The sequence below is a fragment of the Musca autumnalis genome, unplaced genomic scaffold (genome assembly GCF_047663935.1).
Source record: "Musca autumnalis isolate F117 unplaced genomic scaffold, ASM4766393v1 scaffold_1, whole genome shotgun sequence".
NCBI classification, from domain to species: Eukaryota; Metazoa; Arthropoda; class Insecta; order Diptera; family Muscidae; genus Musca; species Musca autumnalis.
In genome coordinates, this window is record NW_027411644.1 from 288,637,532 (window position 1) to 288,658,939 (window position 21,408).

The window sequence follows — 21,408 nt, forward strand, 5'->3', positions numbered from 1 at the left end:
AAATTAGTTTGGGGTCTGGAGGTACTAAGTTATATAGCAATGTTTTATGGGTTGTACGCGCTTGTTCCATAGAGTGCATCTTGTAAACTTGGCCGAACTTAGGTTCGATTATTTTTTGGGGAATAAAATTGGACTCTCTGGATACGGAATAACTACATTAGGGCTGCAAATATTTGCAAATCTTTTGATGACGGCACATTTAAAATAAGGGGTTTTTGCATGAAATTCATACAAATTTAGCTGTGCATTTGTATGGGAGCTGAATCAAAATAGGAACATATCTTGAGAAATATTTGAAAGGAGGAATTCTATCCCCGGAGACACTATAATACCCATAATGGCCCATTATTACCCACAGGTACAAGCTGAGTTTGTGCCAAATTTCAGTGACGTATCTCAATTCGTTTGCAAGTTATTAATTTTGCGCCGCTAGGTCAGTGCTTTCGACCACCGTGCAGCGGTGCGCTTTCTCAAGACCTTACGAAGTTTGCTGATTTTTTTTGTCGATAAACTTGCATATTCATTAATTGTTATATCGATCGACTGAGAGCCACCCACCTATTCCAACGACGAATTGGACGAATTTGGGGTCTTCGATACCGGATTGACCTGGAACCAAACAACACCCGTGTTCCGGCCAGCAGCTGCCACATCATTGTACACATTTTTATATGTGTATCGTTTTTCTGTGTTGGGAGCAGCATATCTGCCTGCTCCGGATTCCTGTGGTTCGTGCCAGAATAAAGAAAATCCCAGGACAAATTTATTTGTGCTAAGTTTGCCACATCCGCATACACCACACTAAATCTTTGGTGATATGCAATAAATGCCGGGAGTGGGTGCATCTCAGAGGTTGCTCTGAACTTCTGCATGTGAGGGACTACGACAACGGGGATTATGTTGTGGACACAGCAAGCCCCCCTAATGAGTCGTTATCATCAGAATGCGAGACTCCACCGCATCTCACCAACAGAAGCCGCGGTAGAGTTGCTTAACGTATACATTCCGCCGATAAATTGCAGTATTTCAGGTTATAGGCCAAACGTCAACCACGCTTATGGAGTGTCAACGGTGTGAGTTAGCGGAGAGTGCTACAGGTCGTCAGATATAACAATTGTGTCACCTGGTCTGACAAATGTTGTCACCTGGCAACCAGTGGGTTCTCGTGAGTCAGACTATCTTCCCATAATTGTCTCCATCCAACAATCCATTTCACCAAACATGGGCCGATATGTCTGATGAACGGCCGAAACAAGCATGTCACATAGTGGTGGTTGTGTGCGTTCGAATCTTCGGCTTTCCTTTTTCACTTGCAAAAATAACGGTCCTTAATTAAGCTCGATTCCAACGAGAAATTAATATTAAAAATGATCTTCGCACTAATAGGCAAAATTTTCAAATAAATGGGAAATCTAATTTGCCTAGTTTCAAAGAGTTCACTAATCACCGCTTCAGAGGTCTACCCAACTCTTGTGATGTTCGTCGAGTATCTCGCCAAAGTTCTCATCCTGAAGTCTGGAAAATTGGCAGGTTGGTCTCGCTACTAAAGCCAGGCAAGAATGCCAGCAAATGTGAATCGTACAGACCGATCTCGGGTTTGTCGCACGTAGCAAAGACCAATAGGGCTTTAGATCTCCTCAGCGTTAGAAATCAATGAACGGAAAGAAACAAAACGATTCCCGTACCAATCACACAACGCCACAAACTTTTCAGCTTCTCTGAATCGTTTCATTCTCACAACCAAAATAAAAACACAAACTTTTCAACGTAAAAAGATGGAAACCGTACGATTGGTGAAATGTAACTTCGGCTATGCTTTGCCAAGTTGTTTCATTCACCACCGAAACGACAAGTATTTTTAGGAAACGTTTGCCGTGCGTTATGGTCAATGACACACTCAGACACACACACACACACATGTGATTGCTTAACAACCCTATAAGTTAGCATCAGCATACCACAGTGAATTTTATCAACCACCAAACGTTTTTGATTTATTCACATGTGTTAAGTACTATTTAGTTTTCTATCTGTTGTTGTGGAGTTGAGTACTTTTCGCTTTTCGTTTTGTTCGTACTCACGAATGTAAACAAAACGAAACTAAACAGCGAGCTCGGCCAACGTGGGTTATGTTTCGTTTTGTATTGTTCCTATGGAAAATACGAAACGAAACGATTGGAAATTTTATTTAAAGTATTTTTACGTACTCTGTTAGAAATAGCTAATCAGCTGCCGTCATCAGAATGAGTTCTGTAAGTAGCACAGCACGACGCCAACACTGCACGTCATCTCCACACATTTTTGTCGAGGAATCTACCGTGCAATAGAACAGTAATGGTGGAGCTCGATTTATCAAAAGCATTCGATACTGTTAGACACTCCACACTGTTTGAGGATATAGAACAGACAACCCTCCGGCCAAGTTTGAAACACTGTACAACACAAAAAATAAGTACAAGATAATTCGGCTAGATTATGAAAAAGGACCGAAAAAAAGAAGACACGTGTATCGGCGTTTTGAAAGTTTACGTCGGGAAGTAACCTAAATAGGCGTGGCAAGTTCCGCCCATCTCTACAGGTTTTGAAATATTCGACATCAGATTCCTTGGAATCCTTGCATTTTAGGTATAAAGTGTCTTTGGCAATATTACTGACAACAATGCGGGGTATCATTTTATGACAAAAATTAACCGTCATGTGAGTCACTAAAGGGGTCTTTTTGGTCCCTTTTTTCAAAACTCCTCTGAAATGTGATCGTATCAGATTAACATAGTCTACAAAATTATTTGTCATAAAATTTTACTATAGGTCACCGAATACACCAAAACTCTAAATCGTACCTATACGCCAGGAATCTGCCAAAAGTAAAATCACGTTTTAGGGTTAATTTTGTATTTTCTAGATAGAATACATCAAAGACAAAAATAATCTCCATCAAATTTATATATAAGTCGCCGAATAAATGAAATATGTATTTGAAATATATATCATGAAAATATATACATCAAGTTTGCCAACAAAACACCCAAATATTTTTTGAATAAATTTGTTTTGTTCTTTTTTCGAGTTGATGCTTGAAAGTAACATGAAATTTAGTTCTAGACGAAGGTGATAAAAGTAGAAATATTCTACACAAAATTTCATTGTAAGTCCTAGAACAAACTAGATATCTGAGTAAAATACTTTGTTAAGAAAATGACGTTACAAAATGAGATATTATAGGTAGAAATTATTTGTTAAACTTTTAAACTCCTAATTAAAATTTATTCCTTACGGATCAAAATCTCCTAAAATACCTCTCTTTTTGGGAGTTGTGTCAAAAGAAGAAATGTTCCAAATCAAAATTTATTATGAGTCTCTGAACAACAGAAATTTGTAGCTATAATATTTAACATCTCCAAAAGCTTTCGCTTTTTATATACAGTCCTGCTCAAAACATTTGCAACTCAGATGCCTATTTCACATTTAGACTATGTTTAAGGACATTTTATGTTTTGAAATATATTTATTTTTACAATTTGATTCTTTATTGACGCAACTTTTAAGATTTTAAAATGATTATTCAGTTCTTAACACTTATGTCACAGAAATGTGTGAGATGTCGGAGGATCACGTGTTTTAGCCTGCTCAAAACATATGGAACTCCGTGGTTCGTATATTTATTACCTAATTTTTGTTGAGTTTTTTGTATTGTTTGGCATAAGATGGTTTTTAATCAGAAGAAGGGACAAAAAGCTTTCATGACAAATACATTCTATGCCGCCTATGTTTAATTTTGACAGACAAGTATGCCGAAAATAAGACATTTCTAATTTTTTAATAAAAACAAAAGTTATGGTCCGAAATTTGTATCAAAGATATGAAAAATGTTTATTTCTGAAAATTGTGGATCCAAAGCAGTCCAGAAATAAATATAAAAACATGACAATATTTAAAATTGAGCTGTATACCGCGTAAAAAGTACTAAAATTGCGATAAGATGGGAAGGAAGTGAATGTACAACTAGATCTACTGCAGGGGATAATCAAATAATGATCAGGATCAGTTTAAGCAGGAAAACAAACATGGAAACATATTACAACAACATTACGTCAACTCCCTCATACCCCTCTCGCACTAAATTTTTAGTAGTTTTTGTGGTCTTTGTTATAATTACGATATCATCAAACCCACAAAATCATAAAAATGTGCGTTAGAAACTTCGAAAACTTCTTTCGTCACCTACGAACATTTGATGTATTTTTTAGGATTAAGGATTTGTTTAGACTACCACACCTGTTATTGTGTTATGGGTTGAGAATATTTAGCTATCGGCAAACCGAATGATTCTTTTTTTGTACCCTCCACCATAGAATGGAAAATATATTAAGTTTGTTTTTCCGTCTGTAACGCATTTAAATAATCATTTGCAACCCTATGAGGTATATATTCTTGATCAGGGTAAAATTCTGAGTCGATCTACATATGTCCTTCCTTTACTCCGTCTGTTGTAATAACTCTAGCATCCATAAAAAATTAAGATATGACGCTAAAATTTTGGGAAGATGCTTCTTTTGTTTGCAGGTTCGATGATGAGTTATATCGGTTCACCTTTTGGTATAGCCCCCACATAACGGCACCGCCCAATTTCAGATATTTTTACGTTTTTAGTCACATTTTCAGACCAAATTAGCTATAATTTGACATTTAGGTTTGCCAGTGATCATAAAAATTATGGATATCGGTCCATGATTTGGGATAGTTCCCATATAACGGTACCTCCCGAATTTCGGTATTTTGAGGATTTTAGCTACAATTTTTAACCGAACTATAGTCACGAGACTTCTCAACTAAAAATCGCCACCATAGGTCCATGTTTTGGTATAGCACTGATATAACGGTACTTCCCGTTATATTTCATATTTTGAGGATATTTGCTAAAATTTGTATCCGATATAACTGTAATTTGACATTTGAGGTTCCCAGTGGTCACAAAACTTCTCCACTAAAAATTGTCAACATAGGTCCGTGTCTTGGTTTAGCCCCCATATAACTGTATCTCCCGATTTTCTGCATTTTGAGGGTTTTAGCTTCATTGCTTGACGGGACTAGCCGATATTCGACATTTGAGATTCCCAGTGGTCACAAAACGTTTTTCGTATAGGCCCATCTAAGAGAATTTTAGCTGTATTTCATGACGGAACTTGCTGTATTTTGTCATTTGAAGTTCCTATTAGTAACAGGACTTCTCCGCCAAAAGCTGTCAATATATGTCAATGTTTTGTTATAGGTCCCATATAACCGTCCCTCCCGATTTTCTGTATTTTGAGAGTTTTGGCAACATTTTTTGACAGAACTACCCAAAATTTGATATTTGAGTTCTCTGCAGTCACCGAAACTTCCCAACCAAAATTTGTAAACATACCCAGCAAAATGTTCGATGCCAAAGATGCGATTCAATAATGGGTGCAAGTGATCTGGCATGTCATCTTTTTAGCATCTTCATCGATGAATTTTATGGTGTCCGGACATAACTCCCTCAGACATAACTCCCAAAATGATTTTGGGCGTTATGTCCGTTGCGCTTTGCGGACATAACTCCCAAAATTCGTGGGAGTTATGTCCATGAAGCAAAGCGGACATAACACCCAAAAATATCGCGGACATAACTACCAACGTTTTTTTTTTCTTAATTTATAAATTATTTCTTTGCTTAATTTTGAAATTAATAGTTATACATTTTTTTAAATTTTAGAGTAGAAGTTGACTTCTGATTTCAAAAATTATTGAAAAACGAAATTATGTAAATAGTTGTTAAGAAAATCGATCTATTTTTTCAAAAATATTTTCGTTTTTCAGAAAGTATTTGAATATTAGTACAAACACTTTTTATCTTCCTGAATTGTGAACATATTTTTGTAAAAAATAGCCCGATTTTTTTTTTTCAAAAATATTTTCTACTTTTTATCTCCTTAAATTATGAAAATATTTTTGAATATTTTTATAAAAAATCTCGAGCTTTTTTTTAATATTTTTGCCTGTGGCGCTTTTCGTTTTTTTAGAAAGTATTGGAATATTTTTATAAAAACTTTTTATCTTCTTAAATTGTGAAAATATTTTCGTAAAAAATCGCGCGATTTTTTCAAAAATATTTTCGCGTGCGGCGCTTTTCGTTTTTCAGAAAGTATTTGAAAATTTGTACAAAAACTTTTTATTTGCTTAAATTGTGAAATATTTTTTGTAAAAAATCGCGCGATTTTTTTCAAATATATTTTAATGGATATATTTACAAAAACTTTTTATCTTCTTAAATTGTAAAAATATTTTTGTAAAAAATCGCGCGATTTTTTTCAAAAATATTTTCGGCTGCGGTGCTTTTCGTTTTTTAGAAAATATTCAATTATATTTTTACAAAAACTTGTTATTTTCTTAAATTGTGAAAATATTTTTAAACAAGTAAAAAAGTATCAGTCGGCTTTGCCGACAGAGATATACCCTCAGCCTGTGTGGACTGAAGTACTTTTTTCCCAAAAAACTTATGTATGTACCGACAAAAGTATAAAGTGACTTAAAGCTCAAACATTTTCGGGGATGTCGATAGATAGGGCTTTTTTATTACAGGGCCACTAGGATAACCTTTGGTAAAAATATCCAAAGGATCCTCGAACAGACCCTTAACCACACAAAAATGTTGAGCATTTGTGTGGGTGGTACCACAAGGATTGGACAGATAGGGCCCAAATTTGAAGGTAAACTAAGTTTTGACAATATTTAGAGATTTAAAGTTTGGACCAAATCGGTTGCAAAGTCTATGAGACATCGTGCGTACCGTTTTAGCGAATATTTTCGACCTTTTGTGGGGGTGGTACAGGAAGAAGTAGACCTATTAGCACCACCTTCGAATTTCATTTAATCTTCAAAGAAATATTACAATATCCAAAGTGTGGCCGAATGCAGTATTCGGTTCGAGCTCTCCAGCCACTACATATGGTGCCATAGGGGTTTTTTACAACTTTCGGGATATTTTCTGAAGAAGTATGGACTTGCCCCTAAAAAACGTTTACTATCGTAATTGAGGAAACGAATTCAAGTTTCTGCAACAAAAATCAAAGTGATTCGAGAGCTGTTCTTAAAGTGAATTTATCCGAAATTTTGTGTGAGAGGTACCAGAAGGAGTAGACAAATATAGTCCATATTCGATCCTGATCTATATCTGGTAGATACATTAGGATGTGCAAAGTATAGATTACATCGGTCACTCCCTTTAAGAGTAATCGTGCGCACAATTTTTCCGAACATTTTTGACCTTTTGTGGGGGAGGTACCTGAAGGAGTGGACTGATATGGCTTATCTTCGAATTTAAACTATGTTTGAACAAAATAGTACGAAGGCCAAATGTTGGACCGAATCGGCAAATTCGTTCGAGAGTTATCTTGCGCTAAATGCACTACACACGGTGTTATAGGGGCTTTTTGCAACTTTCAGGCTATTTGCTCAGGAAGTATGGACTTGCCCCTGATGAAACTTGTACCGTCGTATGGGGGGCAATGAATACAAATTGTTGCAACAAAAATCAAAACGATTCGAGAGCAGGTCCTAATCTGAACTTATCTGAAATTTTGTGTGGGAGGTACCCGAAGGAGTGGACCGATTGATTCCATATTGAAGCCTTATCTAAGTCTGGTACACATTTCACGATGGGCAAAGTATGGACCAAATCGGTTACTCCCTACAAGGGTTATCGTGAGCACAAATTTTCCGAACATTTTCGAACTTTTGTGGGGGAGGTACCGGAAGGAGTGGACCGATATAGCTTATCTTCGAACTTAAACTAAGTTTGGGCAAAATAATACGAAAGCCAAAATTTGAACCGAATCGGTTCATCTGTTCGAGAGTTATCGTGCGCTCCAGCCAGCCAGACAGACAGACGGACGGACATTGCTCAATCGACTCCAAATTGTCTGAAACACATTTCGTCCAAACATACTGGGTCTAAAACCATTATTTCGATGAGACACATTTTGCCCGTATGAAAGTGTATATACCCTCGTTAGCATAAATTCTGAGGGTATAAAAAATCGCGCGATCTTTTCCAATTTTTTTTTCGCCTGCGGCGCGGCGCATATCCTATTTTCAGAAAGTATTTCAATATTTTTACAAAAAACATTTTATCTCTTAAACTATGAAAATTTTTTCTGAAATTTTTCAGAAAATCTTATTTTTAGAAAAACTTTTTATCTTCTTAAATTGTAAAAATATCTTTGTAAAAAATGCGCGATTTTTCAAAAATATTTTCGCATGTGGCGCTTTTCGTTTTTCAGAAAGTATTTTCAAATTTTAACAAAAACTTTTTATTTTCCTGCAGGTAGAATTTTCCGTTTAAAATAGGTTTGACGGCAAATTTTGAATATAGTTCGATTTGAGATGCCTACTACGTATTTTGTACTTAATTTTCTTAAAATTTTTAAATCAATTATAAATTATTTTATGAAATGAAAAATGCATATGAACTTAATTTTTAATTTTTTTATACATTTGAAATAAAAATTGTATTTAAATTACTTAAATTTTTTTTTCTTTTTTTTTCAATTCTTTCTTTATTGCGTGTAATATTAATATGGCTTAGAAATAATACATATATATAGACAAGAGGTTAGGAATTTATAATTCCTTTTCTACTTTATAATTATTTTAAAATGTAACAATGTTAGAGTAGATAAGTTAATATAAACATTAAATGGGAAGTACGCAAAAACAAAACCCTTTTTAACAATTTTGGTGTAAATTACGTTAATGAGGTAAAATTATGATGATATTAAATCATTAATATGCTGATATTGGGATATTTGGCATTTTCCAATAAAATTTTCTGTCAGCTTGTTTATCTTTTGTTGAACTAATTCGATGTCTGCCATATGATGCAGACGTTGAGTTGAGAATAACCATGGTAGGTTGTATATCATTTTGAGAATTTTGTTTTGAGAAATTTGTAATTTTTTGATATGGCACATCGCCGATGATGACCATACTGGGGCGCCATAAAACATAAGTGGTTGAAAAATGCTTTTATAGAGTAGTTTTTTGTTATTTAAACTCAGCTCAGATCTTCTATTGATTAAAGGGTATAACAATCTGATGATTTTATTTATTTTATCCACAATATATGGTATGTGACTCTTAAAGGTTATTCGGGTGTCCAGTATGAGACCCAAATATTTTACTTCGTTCTTCCAACTAATGTTCTGGTTATTAAAAAGAATTGGTCGCTGTGGTATAAATCGCGGAGATCGTTTTCTTGTGAAGAATATAGCTTCCGTTTTGTCAGTATTGAGAAGAATTTTCCATTTGAAAAAATACTTGCTTAATGTTATCAAGGCTGATTCTAGGCAATCAATGATATTGTTTGATAAAGTACCAGAACAAAGTATGGCGGTGTCATCTGCGAAGATTGATGCTGTGCAGCCATGAAGATCAGGAAAATCTGAAGTATATATGTTGTATAATATAGGAGAAAGGCAGGAACCTTGTGGACATCCTGCGGCAATCGTTTTTCTCGCTGACCAGGATGAGCCGATTGAGACCATGAATGTTCTTCCAGACAAGAAATTTTGTATTATTTTTGTGATTTCAATAGGGAATTTCAATTTGATCATTTTGTAGATCAGCCCGTTGTGCCAAACGCAATCAAATGCTGACTTCACATCCAATAAGACCATACCTGTAGATTTGCCAGAGGAGAAATTATCATGAACAAAATCTCTTATTTTAAATAAGGGTTGAGTAGTGTTGTGCTCCTTCCTAAATCCGAATTGTTGTGGAGGAATAATGTTGTTTAGCTCAATGAAGCTGAGTATTTTCTCTTTGACTATTTTTTCCAAAATTTTGCTTAGCGACGATAGAAGACTAATCGGTCTATAATCAGAAGATGAACTTCCAGTTTTGTTGGCCTTTTTAATGGGAACAGTTTTTGCACATTTCCAAACGCGAGGAAAATAGCTTAATCTTAAACATGAATTTAGGATAAATGTTAAGAAGGCAACTCCAGCAGCAGGTAGGTTTTTCAAGCAAAGGTTATTAATATTATCCAGGCCTGGAGCTTTTTTATTTTTTAACATCTTTAACATTTCGCAGGTTTTGTCAATGCTAATCCGAAAACATTCAGGTGGGTTTGCGTTACTGTCTTGGATCTCTAATGCAATTTTATCCACTTCGTCAGTCGTATTTCTATCGCTAAGGTTAGATGACAATGAATGGTTGTTCAGGAAATGTTGAGCTAGTATTTCGCATTTATCCTTTGATGTAAAGTACGATGTGTTATTACAGACAATGGTAGGGATCTGATTATTTTTCCTTTTCAAAACTTTGGATATATTCCAGAATGGTTTAGACGCCTGTTCCAAAGAAGATAACGTTTCATTCCATGAACGGTTTCTATGTTCAAATAATTCTTTCTTAATTTGTTTATTAAGCCGGTTCATTGCGCAGCGATCGTTTGGGTCACGAAATCGTTTAAAATTTCTGGAATAAATATTTCTGTGTTGTATTAAAATTTTGATATGGTTAGGTATTGCGCTTATTTTCGAGGAGATTTTACGTTTAGGGACACTATATTCAACAGCAGATAATAAAATTCCTGTAAAATTCTCAATGTAGGAATCTATTTGATTTTCATCAGGAGTATCGTTTTCGTAATCCAAGGTTTCCAAATATCTGTTAATGAATTGTTTATACCGATTCCAGTCTGCTCTTTTGTAGCTGTAATAACATTTGTCGTTGGTTTTTGCTCCAAAATTGATTTCACAAAATAGGGGCAGGTGATCGGAGCCAAGGTTGTTAATAGTTTTTACTCCAAGAATATTATCAGACATATTTGTGATGTATAAATCTAAATTAGAAGGTTGTCTTCTACTATCAGCCGGTATATAAGACATTACCGAAGAAAATAAGACTTGAAAATTATTCATTTGTATTTTTTCATATAACAAATTTCCCCATGAATTGCTCCTAGAGCAGCCCCAATGAGCGTGTCTTGAATTTAAATCGCCTCCGATTATGAATTTGTTGTTGTTGCAAGTCAATTTCCTTAAATCAGAAGAAAACAGCCTTTTCCTGTTAGAAACGTCTCTGTTGCCGCCGGGATAATAGCATGAGTATATATTTATGTAATCATTGCCTGATGAGATCTTTAATCCTACTGTTTCAATAACTGACGTATTTATATTAGGTAATAGCTGGTGGTCGATATTTTTTTTGATAAGTATTGCAACGCCCCCACCTCTTTGATCTGGTCGGTCGTTTCTGTAGCACACATAGTTTTTATTTTTAATCGAGTGATTGCTTTTTAGCCAGGTTTCATTGAGAAGGCAGATATCAATATTACGATTTTCTAGAAAGTACATTAATTCAAACATTTTGTTGCGAACGCCTCTTGCGTTCCATGAGATGACCTTCAAATTGGAGCTCATTTTAAAAATTTAAATGCAAGGGCAGTAATGACATCGAATTGGTCAGCCTTTGACTTACATTTTTTTAAATTAGATATTAACTCAAGAGTTAAAGTTCTCATTTCCTCTGGGGAAAATAATTCATTTGATGTTTCTTCTGGTTTGTTCCAGTTATTATTCGTGGTAGAAGTATTATGATCCTGGTTCAAGGAATTTGGAAACATTGTAGAAAATTTCTGATTGCCAGAAAATTGTGCAGTCGGTTTAGCTTGTCTTCTTGGCTGATATTTTTGCCTAATCTCTAAAAATGATTTCCTTGCAGGGCAATCGAGAGACGAAGATTTATGTTCGCCATTACAGTTGGCACATTTTACAGTGTTAACTTGACATTCTACGGTTAAATGATTCCCAGCACAATTAGCACAGAAGGTTTTGACATGGCATCTATTAGAACCATGGCCGAACATCTGACAGTTGTAGCACTGTGTAACTTTATTCCTGCTTGGCTTCTGATATTCCCAACGTCCGCTAAGGGGGGTCGGACATAGCTCCCAAAAAATGTGGGTGTTATATCCGCAAACCAAGGCGTAACGGTACCTCCAGATTTTTTTTTGTATTTTTATGGTTTTATGTACATGTTTGACGGAACTAGTCGTAATTTGACATTTGAGGTTCCCTTCATTCACAACACTTTTCCACCATTGTCAACATAGGTCCACACTTATAGCCCCCATTTAAAGGTACCACCTGACTGAACACATTTTTAGATTTGATAATTTGATGAATCTGTGGTCGAAAAATTTTTGCGCTTAAAATTGTGGGCAGGAAAGGAAACTAAATTTTCCAATTTAGTTAATAATATTTTATGGTATTGCTCTGGCCGAACTTAACTACTTTTTATTTGTTACTTTTTAAATGTATCATTACTAACAACGTTTTTTTCGTCTTCTTCTTTTTTCAGAGAACTTTTATTAAATAACAATTTTCTCCGCGTATTGCCATATGAAATTGGCAAATTATTTCATTTGCATGTTTTGGGTTTAATGGGTAATCCATTACAGAAGGAATTTCTCTCCATCTACAATGAACCGAATGGTACACAGAAATTATTAACATATATGCTGGATAATTTGTCAAGTAAGTACAACTTTTTCTAAATCCTTTTTTTGAATTAAGATGAGAACATAAAAAACAACATACTGTGAACATACTGCAGCTGAATCAATTTTTAAAACAACCTGGATACATATGAGAGAAATTCATATCTGTGGTTAAAGTTTTAATCAATTAGCGTACTTGAATTTATATTATTTAAAGATTAAAACTATTTAGAATTTTTAAACTGTTACCCCCAAAAATCACCATAATCCGCAATTTAAAAACATGAAATGTGTTTATTTATATATAAACCTATTTTCAAAGTGCAAAATTTGTGTTAGAGTTGTACCTCAAACAAACGTCTAACAAATTGTCTGCAATAATTAAAAGAGTATTTGAACAAAATTTTTCCAACAATAATTTCCATTTTATTACAACAATATGAAAATGCAAGCGCCAAGTCATCAACACACAATGAATGGAGACGACAGACAACTTGCCGGACGAACGACGAACAAACGGATGAATGTTACTTTCCTGTTGTTGTTTTATAGCCGGTTGTTGTGATAAATTTCGCTTTCTTCTTTTGATATGAAATCTATGGGATACATTTAATCAAATTACCACCACCATAAATAACATGAAGAGATCAAATAATTGATAATCAACAACTACGACACAGAGTGACAATAGATAGCAGCTAGCTAGCTGATGCTGTTGCTTTTGCTGTTTTATATGAAACAAACATCATCTAACCATCATCCATCCATCCATCTAGTCATTCCATCACCAAACTCCCTCTCACCACTCCTGACGAAAAATAATAAAAAAAAACAATTTTGATAATCTCGTAAATCATTATTTTACAAACTCTCGCTATCACAATAAAAAAATAGCAGCAACAACAAAACTAAAAAAAGACAACAAAAATATTTTGCCAACAATGATGACGACGGCGACGATAGTGTGCCTGGTGATGGCATTTAAACAAAAATTTCCAAACTAGAGTGAACAACAAATGATGAGTGGCTGTCTGTCGGTTTGCTGCTGCTGACTGGTTGTCTGCAACATGCTGATGACAATATTGAAGCTGTAAGTTTGCAGTTAGAGAAGTTTCAAAAAGTGAACGGAAGGAAGAAGATATGCCAGAGATGGCAACATTTTTTGGGGAAATTGACAAGTAAAAAAGTATCAGTCGGCTGTGCCGTCAGATATATACCCTCCTCAGCCTGTGTGGATTGAAATACTTTTTTCCCAAAAAAATATGTATTTAGGGGGGTTTTCAACATTTTGGGCGAATGAACCGACAAAAGTATGGATAGGATTAAAGCTCAAAAATTTGCGGGGATAACGATAGATAGGGCTTTTTTTATCACACTAGCCTACGAAATACATTATATCGCTGTAAACGGGACCACTAGGAAAACCTTCGATAAAAATGTCCAAAGCATCCTCGAACAGACCCTTAACCACACAAACATTTTGAAAATTTGTGCGGGTGGTACCTCAAGGATTGGAGAGATAGGTCCCAACTTTCGGGCAGTTTTCTCAAGAAGTATGGACTTACCCCTTAAAAAACTTTTACTGTCGTAATTGAGGCAGCGAATGCAAGTTGCTTCAACAAAAATCAAAGTGATTCGAGAGCAGGTCTTAAAGTGAATTTATCCAAAATTTTGTGTGGGCGGTACCCGAAGGAGTGGACAAATATAGTTCATATTCGAACCTGATCTATATCTGGTAGATATATTAGGATGTGTAAAGTATGGACCAAAACGGTCACTCCCGTCAAGAATTATCGTGCGCACAATTTTTCCGAACATTTTTGAGCTTTTGTGGGGGAGGTACCTGAAGGAGTGAACCCATATGGTTTATCTTCGAACTTAAACTATGTTTGCACAAAATATTACGAAGGCCACATTTTGAACTGAATCGACAGATCCGTTCGAGAGTAATCTTGCACTCCAACCACTACACACGGTGTCATAGGGGTTTTTTTGTACCTTTCAGGCTATTTTCTCACGATGTATGGACTTGCCCCTGATGAAACTTATAGCGTCGTATGGGGGGCAGTGAATATAAGTTGCTACAAACAAAAATCAAAGCGATTCGAGAGCAGGTACTAAACTGAACTCTTCCGAAATTTTGTGTGGGAGGTACCCGAAGGAGTTGATCGATTGAGTCCATATTGGGACCTCATCTAAATCTGGTAGAAATTTAACGATGTGCAAAGTATGGACCAAATCGGTTACTCCCTTCAAGAGTTATCGTGCGCACAAATTTTCCGAACATTTTCGAACTTTAGTGTGGGAGGTACCGGAAGGAGTGGACCGATAGAGCCCATCTTCAAACTTAAACTAAGTTTAGGCAAAATATTACGAAAGCCAAAATTGGAAGCGAATCGGTTCATCCGTTCGAGAGTTATCGTGCGCTCCAGCCAGCCAGACAGACAGACGGACGGACATTGCTCAATCGACTCCAAATTGTCTGAAACACATTTCGTCCAAACATACTTGGGGTCTAAAACCATTATTTCGATGAGGCACATTTTGCTCATATGAAAGTGTATATACCCTCGTTAGCATAAATGCTGAGGGTATAAACATTGAACGGAAGGAAGGAAGAAGATATGCCAGAGATGGCAACATTTTTGGGGGGAATTGAAAATTAATAATGGAATGATTAGGAAGACTGTCATATACATGGACTGCGGATACGACTGGACATCATCTAAATACTTTCAACTGCGGTTAAGGTAATCTTAGCATAATCCAGGATAAATTTCTTTAGTATTTCAATTAGGTAAGACGTCTCCTCAAGTGGTATTGCACTATATGCCAGAGATGGCAAATTTTTTTGTTGAAATTGAAAATGAAGATTGCTGAAAGATGTCATGCACAGGAATCCGAATCCGAATGGACACCATACATTTTTTTCGAAAGGTGTTTGGACCCTAGCAGTAATAAATATACTAAGTTTCTAGGAAGATGGAAGGAAGGGGAAAGGACAGGAACGAACGTAGGAGTAGAGTAGATATACCAGAGAAGTAGGACATATGAAGGGGGCAGGTTGAATTTTGTGAGTCTATGACGACCCACCCGATAGCCACTTAAGGCACCGGCAATAAGTTAACAGGGTATATGAAGGGGAAATAAGGGAAGAGATACACACATACCAAGGGGGGTGGGCCCGAAGGGTCCCTGGTTCGAATTACGGCGGATTTTTTCAAAGTGGTTTTTATAATTATAAGAAGAGTCCGATAGCCACTTTAAGCACCGGCAATAAGTTAACAGGGTATATGAAGGGGAAATAAGGGAAAGATACACACACACCAATGGGGTGGCGAGGGTGGGCCCGAAGGGTCCCTGGTTCGAATTCCGGCGGAGGAGGAAAATTCTTTCAAAGTGGTTTTTATAATTATAAGAAGAGTCCTACATCTCCCTCCAGATGAAATCCATCCGAAGACTATTATATTTTTATTAAGTCGCGACAGATAACCCAAAGCACATGTTTTGGCGGTCGACGTAACCCTTGTTTTACGACAGCAATCACAACGATAATCCGACTATCGATAGTTTGCCAGCTCTAGCGCTCAATTGTTTCAGCCTCTTCATAATCCTCGAATAACAATACTCCATATTTGTATCCTCCCACTTTTAAAGATCTAATGACCAGTGATGACCCTTACAGCGATTCCGATATCTGATTTACATAGTGAAAGAAGGGACGCCGGTCAGACTGACTTCGGTACCTCACCAACAGGTTCGTTCTCTGCGGGTTCTCTGCGTTTAATGAGGAAGAAACAAAGCGTTAACTCCACACAGTCCTCCACCCGAAGGCCAGAGGACTGGGAGCCTCGTATTGTCAATTCATCAAATGAGTTAGAATCAGCGTTCTAACAGGCTCTAACAGGCCAGAGCTCAATTTCCAGTTCTAGAAATGTGGCTGCTTCGATGGGATGTAACCACATATCTACTGGAGTTAGTTGAGTAGGTTTGGCAGGGCAATTGAAAGAGTGCAGTGTGTCGTGTGGGCCTGTGTCGCATGCTGGGCAGATGATTTGCTCGGTGTTATCGATCCTTGCCATATAGGAATTTAGATGGCTGCACCATCCGTAACGTAGTTGAGCCATGGTTACTGTGGTTTGTTGTTGTTGTAGCAGCATAAAAACCTACGTAGAAGCATAGGTTTGATGTTGGGTTGGTAGCCGCTGGCCAAAACACTATGGTTTCGGGTCAATCCGGTACGAAAGAACCCGCTGTTGTGGTTTGTCGTGGCATCAGGCGCTCCTCAACTGTTTTAGTTGGACTTCTGTTTATGGCATCTGCGACTGCATCCATGTGATTGCTATCCGAACCTGCTTGAGGGGCTTGTTGGTCTAGGGATTCTCTATTGCAATGTTGGACATATCTCTCTAAATCCTATCAACTATATGTGGATTAGGATGGTTCTCACGATAACACCCGAACAAGTACGGCGTTTCTGTACTAGAAAAATCATTACCTCCTCATGTAGATGGTCCACTGAGTGCCATGAGGATGCATCCTGTTGCAGTTTTCAGGTCTGCATTTTAACAGCTTTGAATATTTTTCCATCGCGTTGCACTTACATTCGAGAACCACACTGACGCTGTATAGCAAGACACAAACCTACCTATCGTGTTATATGTGGTCAACAAGGTTTCTTTCTTTATCTGCATCCCAAGTGCTGCCGGCTAGGGATTTTAGGATCTTGTTCCTATGTAACAGCTTGTCGCAGAAAGTTTTGGCATGCGTGGATGACGTGAACATACTGTCGAATGTGATCCGTATAATCTTGGGGTAGTTGGTGCTCGGAATTCTACTACCATCGGCGACGACATTCAACTCAATTCTCATCTCTGACGCCCATGTGGTGAACAGAGTGACTTAACCGTTGCTCACAATTCGCTTATTCCGGTTCCAATGTTGCAAATCTTCATCCTATTCGTTTGCAGACTTCGTGCACGATGTGGGGGCAAGTGAAAGGTTTATAGTTTTGTTGAGAAACAAAACTCCCTGCTCATTCAGCTGTTTCAGCATTATCATGGAGATTCTGTCAACGTTCAACACTTTGAATAATTTTCGTTCCTGGTGACATTCGCAACGTCATCCATTACAAATCGTGGTGCTTTATCCGCTGCAGGAAGAGTCCAAATACTCTTCTCTTCGCCCTGTCACTCCCGGGGTGCTCGACAAACTGTCGATTGAAAAAACTTGCGCACCTCTTCAAATCAGTCAGCGTAACGTCGCCAAACGTGACTGAGGCCTTATCTTCCTTCTTTCGAGGGTTCGAGAGTGATTTAATCGTTGCCCACAATTTACTTATTTCGGCTTCAATTTTGGAACTCTTCGGATGATTTAGCCACTTGTTTCGCATATGCTCACCGACCAACCTTTTTAACTTATAATACCAGCTCCCAGACTCTGGGGTCACTGGGGTTGGCTCGACGAAGCTCGTCACGCTCATCTGTTTGTCTCCCCGCCACTGCAGGCAAATTTTGCCAGATTTCTGGTATTAGACCAGCAGTTATGTAGCAAGCGTCTGCAACAGCGATGATGACCCGGAATGTCCTTTCAGGAACCCGAACTCAAAAAGGGTTGGGCAGTTCTCTGAAACTAGGCCAATTATCATTCCCATGCTTGATGGAGACAATTATAGGGACATGATCTGACCCAGGAGAAATGATGGGTTACCAGCTGACGTTATTTGTCAGACCAAGTGACACCATGGTTGGGTCTGACGAACTGTGACACTCTCCGCTAATTGTGGTAGGGGCGTACTCATTGACCGTGCAAGACGTAGGGCATAGACTAATGAATGTATAGACGACGGAATGCTCTCATCGAGTATGTTCGAATTGAGTGTGGTGACCAAGAAACTCAATATAAAATGCCAAAAAATATAACTTAACAAATATTTTGTTCTGACAAAAGTCTACACGGGTTTAGTTTTTGATGGGAACTATATCCTCAGATAAAAATATCCAAGATATTGTTGCAATTTTTTTCAAAAATCATTTTCGAACTATTTTTAGTTTTCGGGTGGAGTGACTTGACCGCGGAAAAATTGTGTAATCCTTCGTCTATAAATTCATTAGTCTATGCGTAGAGTTATTAATCTGCTTAGCCAGCACTATACCCCTCTCGCCATTTCTGGGGACCGAATCCTACAACTCATGGTGAGCTTTAAAGTTCCCCAAGACCAGACGATTATGACCTTTCAAAAGCGGGCTAATTTTGAACCTATAACCAGGAGTACAGTTATTTATCGGCGGAATGTATATGTTCAGCAACTCTATCTCGGCAGTTCCACACCTGACTGCTACCCCCACACATTCCATGTACGGGTCACTAGAGCCAGGCTCAAGGGATATGGGTCTGTATTGAAGAGACTGGTGAAATAGGAGATCTAATTACTCACCTCCACTTCTGGTGCGATTCTTCCTCAGTATGTTGGAACCATAATATCGCTGAAAGATGCGGCGCAAATATGTTCGATCGTGTATTATTTCAGTTACCATGTTCGGGTTCCTCTGTATCCATATTCAAAAATTCTGCAACTTGGACTAGTTGCGTCCATAAAAAATCAGGAGACAGGTGAGTGGGGTTAATATGGCATTTAGGTTTCCTAGTTGTACAAGTAATTTCTCTATAAGGGCATAAGAGAATATAGTGTTTTTTACCCTGGAACTTATCTCTGAACTTTCATGGTTTTCCATAGAAAACCTTAATTAGTTTTGCGTCGTTTCACTTTGAGTCGTATTTTTTGGAACGTGTCAACGAGACAAAGCGAGCTCTTGGAGTACAGTCCATATTCGAAGCGGATCTATGTCTGGTAGAAATACGATGTGGAAAGTATGGACTAAATCGGCTACTGCCTTCAAGAGTTATCGTGAGCACCATTTTAGTGAAAAGTTTTGAAGTTTTGTGGGGGATGTACCTAAAGTAGTGGACCGATATGGCTTATCTTCGAATTTAAACTAAGTTTGGACAAAATATTATGAAGGCCAAATTTTGGACAGAATCGCCAGACCCGTTCGAGAATTATCTTGCGCTCCACTAAACACGGCGTTATAAGGGGTTTTTGCACATTTCAGGCTATTTTCTCAAGATGTATGGACTTGCGCTTGATGGAACTTCTAGCGTCGTATGGGGACAGTGAATACAAGTTCTTACAACAAATTGAGTCTATATTGGAACCTCATCTAAGTGTGATAGAAATTTCATGACGTGCAAAGTATGGACCAAATCAGTTACCCCATTCAAGAGTTATCGTGCGCACAAATTTTCCCAACATTTTCGAACTTTTGCCGGGGTGGTACCCGAAGTAGTGGACCGATATGACCTATATTCCAACTTAAACTAAGTTGGGGCAAAATATTACGAAAGCCAAAATTTGAACCGAATCGGTTAATCCGTTCGAGAGTTATCGTGCGATCCAGATAGCCAGACAAACGAACGGGACTTCTGCCCGTATGAAAGTACGTTATACGAGGGACACTAAAAAACCTTCTGGCCTAGGCAACACGCAGTGTCGCCAGGCGTCATTTGACATTTTGTTGGAAAGTTTGACAGTTTGATAAGCGCACTCAGAGGACAGTTTGACATACGACCATGTGTTGGGTTGTTTACAATGACTCGAAAAAATCACTTTGCAAAAAAAAAAATGGAATTTACTTGTGATCATTTTCGTCCGTGGATAATCACGGCAAGAGTGCATCGATCAAATTCGATCTTTGCATGTCGATAAAGGGCCATCCTATATCAATATGAAAAACTGGTTTAATGAATTCAATCGTGGCCGACACTCGCAAAATAACGATGGTCGTTAGGATCTCCCAAAATCGGCCGATGTGCTAGAAAAAAATGTGCCATGTTATATACCGTGAGGTAGAGGCATCCTTTGTAATTTCTTCCCCCAAGTAAGATTCGATCCAGCAAAACTGGTCAATCGCTCAAAACAAGGCTCTTGTGGATTTGTGGACAAAAAATTGTGAATAAAAACAATCGCGGTGCTTCAAACGACATTTATAGGATCGTCACAGACGACGAATCTTACATCTGTGCTTAAGAGCCCGAAACAAAACAGGAATCGATCGTTTGGACCTTCGAAAGCGAGCCAAATCCAACGAAAGTTGTTCATGGTAGAAGACCTTCGGAGCAAATGGTCGCCTGTTTCTTCGGCAAAACTGACCGTGTAGCGACTATACGGTTTGAGGAATGTAGGACGGTTAATTCTGAGTGTTACACTACAATTTGTTTGCCTGAAGTCTCCTGAGGAATTCGAAAAACGAACAAGAGAAGACGAATCTTTCTGCATCAGGACAATGCGAGCTCTCACACATCGATTCAAACCAGCGCCTGTTTGACCGGACAAAACGTGGACTTGATGGGTCAAACACGGTACAGCCCTAACCTGGGATCCAATGACTTTATTTGATTGCAGCACATCAAGAAAAAAAGAGTGGTCAACGATTTTCGTCGCCAGAAGATGCTGAAAAAGCATTCAAAAACCATGTTTTGGAGGTGTCTCAATCAAGCCACTGAAAACAACCCAACACATGGTCGCATGTCAAACTGTCCTGAGTACGCTTAGACTAAAAACTGCCAAACTTTCCAAAAAATTGTCAAATGACGCCTGGCTATAATGAGTGTTGCCTAGACGAGAAGACTTTTTACTGCCCCTCGTATACCCTCGTTAGCATAAATGCTGAGGGTATACAAATCGAAAAGTTTTTGACAGTTCATCTCTAAGCCATGCCATTTGAACATTTGAAGAAGTTTTATTGTTTTCGCTAGTTGTTGGTTGACGACTGATGCGAGCTGTGAGGTTTTGTTGTTGTTGCACGGGGCCTTAAAGTTGAATGTAT

The 21,408-nt window shown here is 37.6% G+C and overlaps 1 protein-coding gene across 25 annotated transcripts in view; it reads left to right on the top strand.

The window, feature by feature from the left end:
* Nucleotides 1-21,408, top strand: part of twin (CCR4-NOT transcription complex subunit 6-like twin) — a 325,240-nt gene that overhangs the window by 26,876 nt on the left and 276,956 nt on the right. For all 25 annotated transcript variants that reach the window (XM_073961556.1, XM_073961567.1, XM_073961559.1 and 22 more), the window contains one exon: nt 12,385-12,560. In XM_073961556.1, the coding sequence (XP_073817657.1) occupies nt 12,385-12,560 (176 nt within the window). The remainder of the gene's footprint in view (nt 1-12,384; nt 12,561-21,408) is intronic.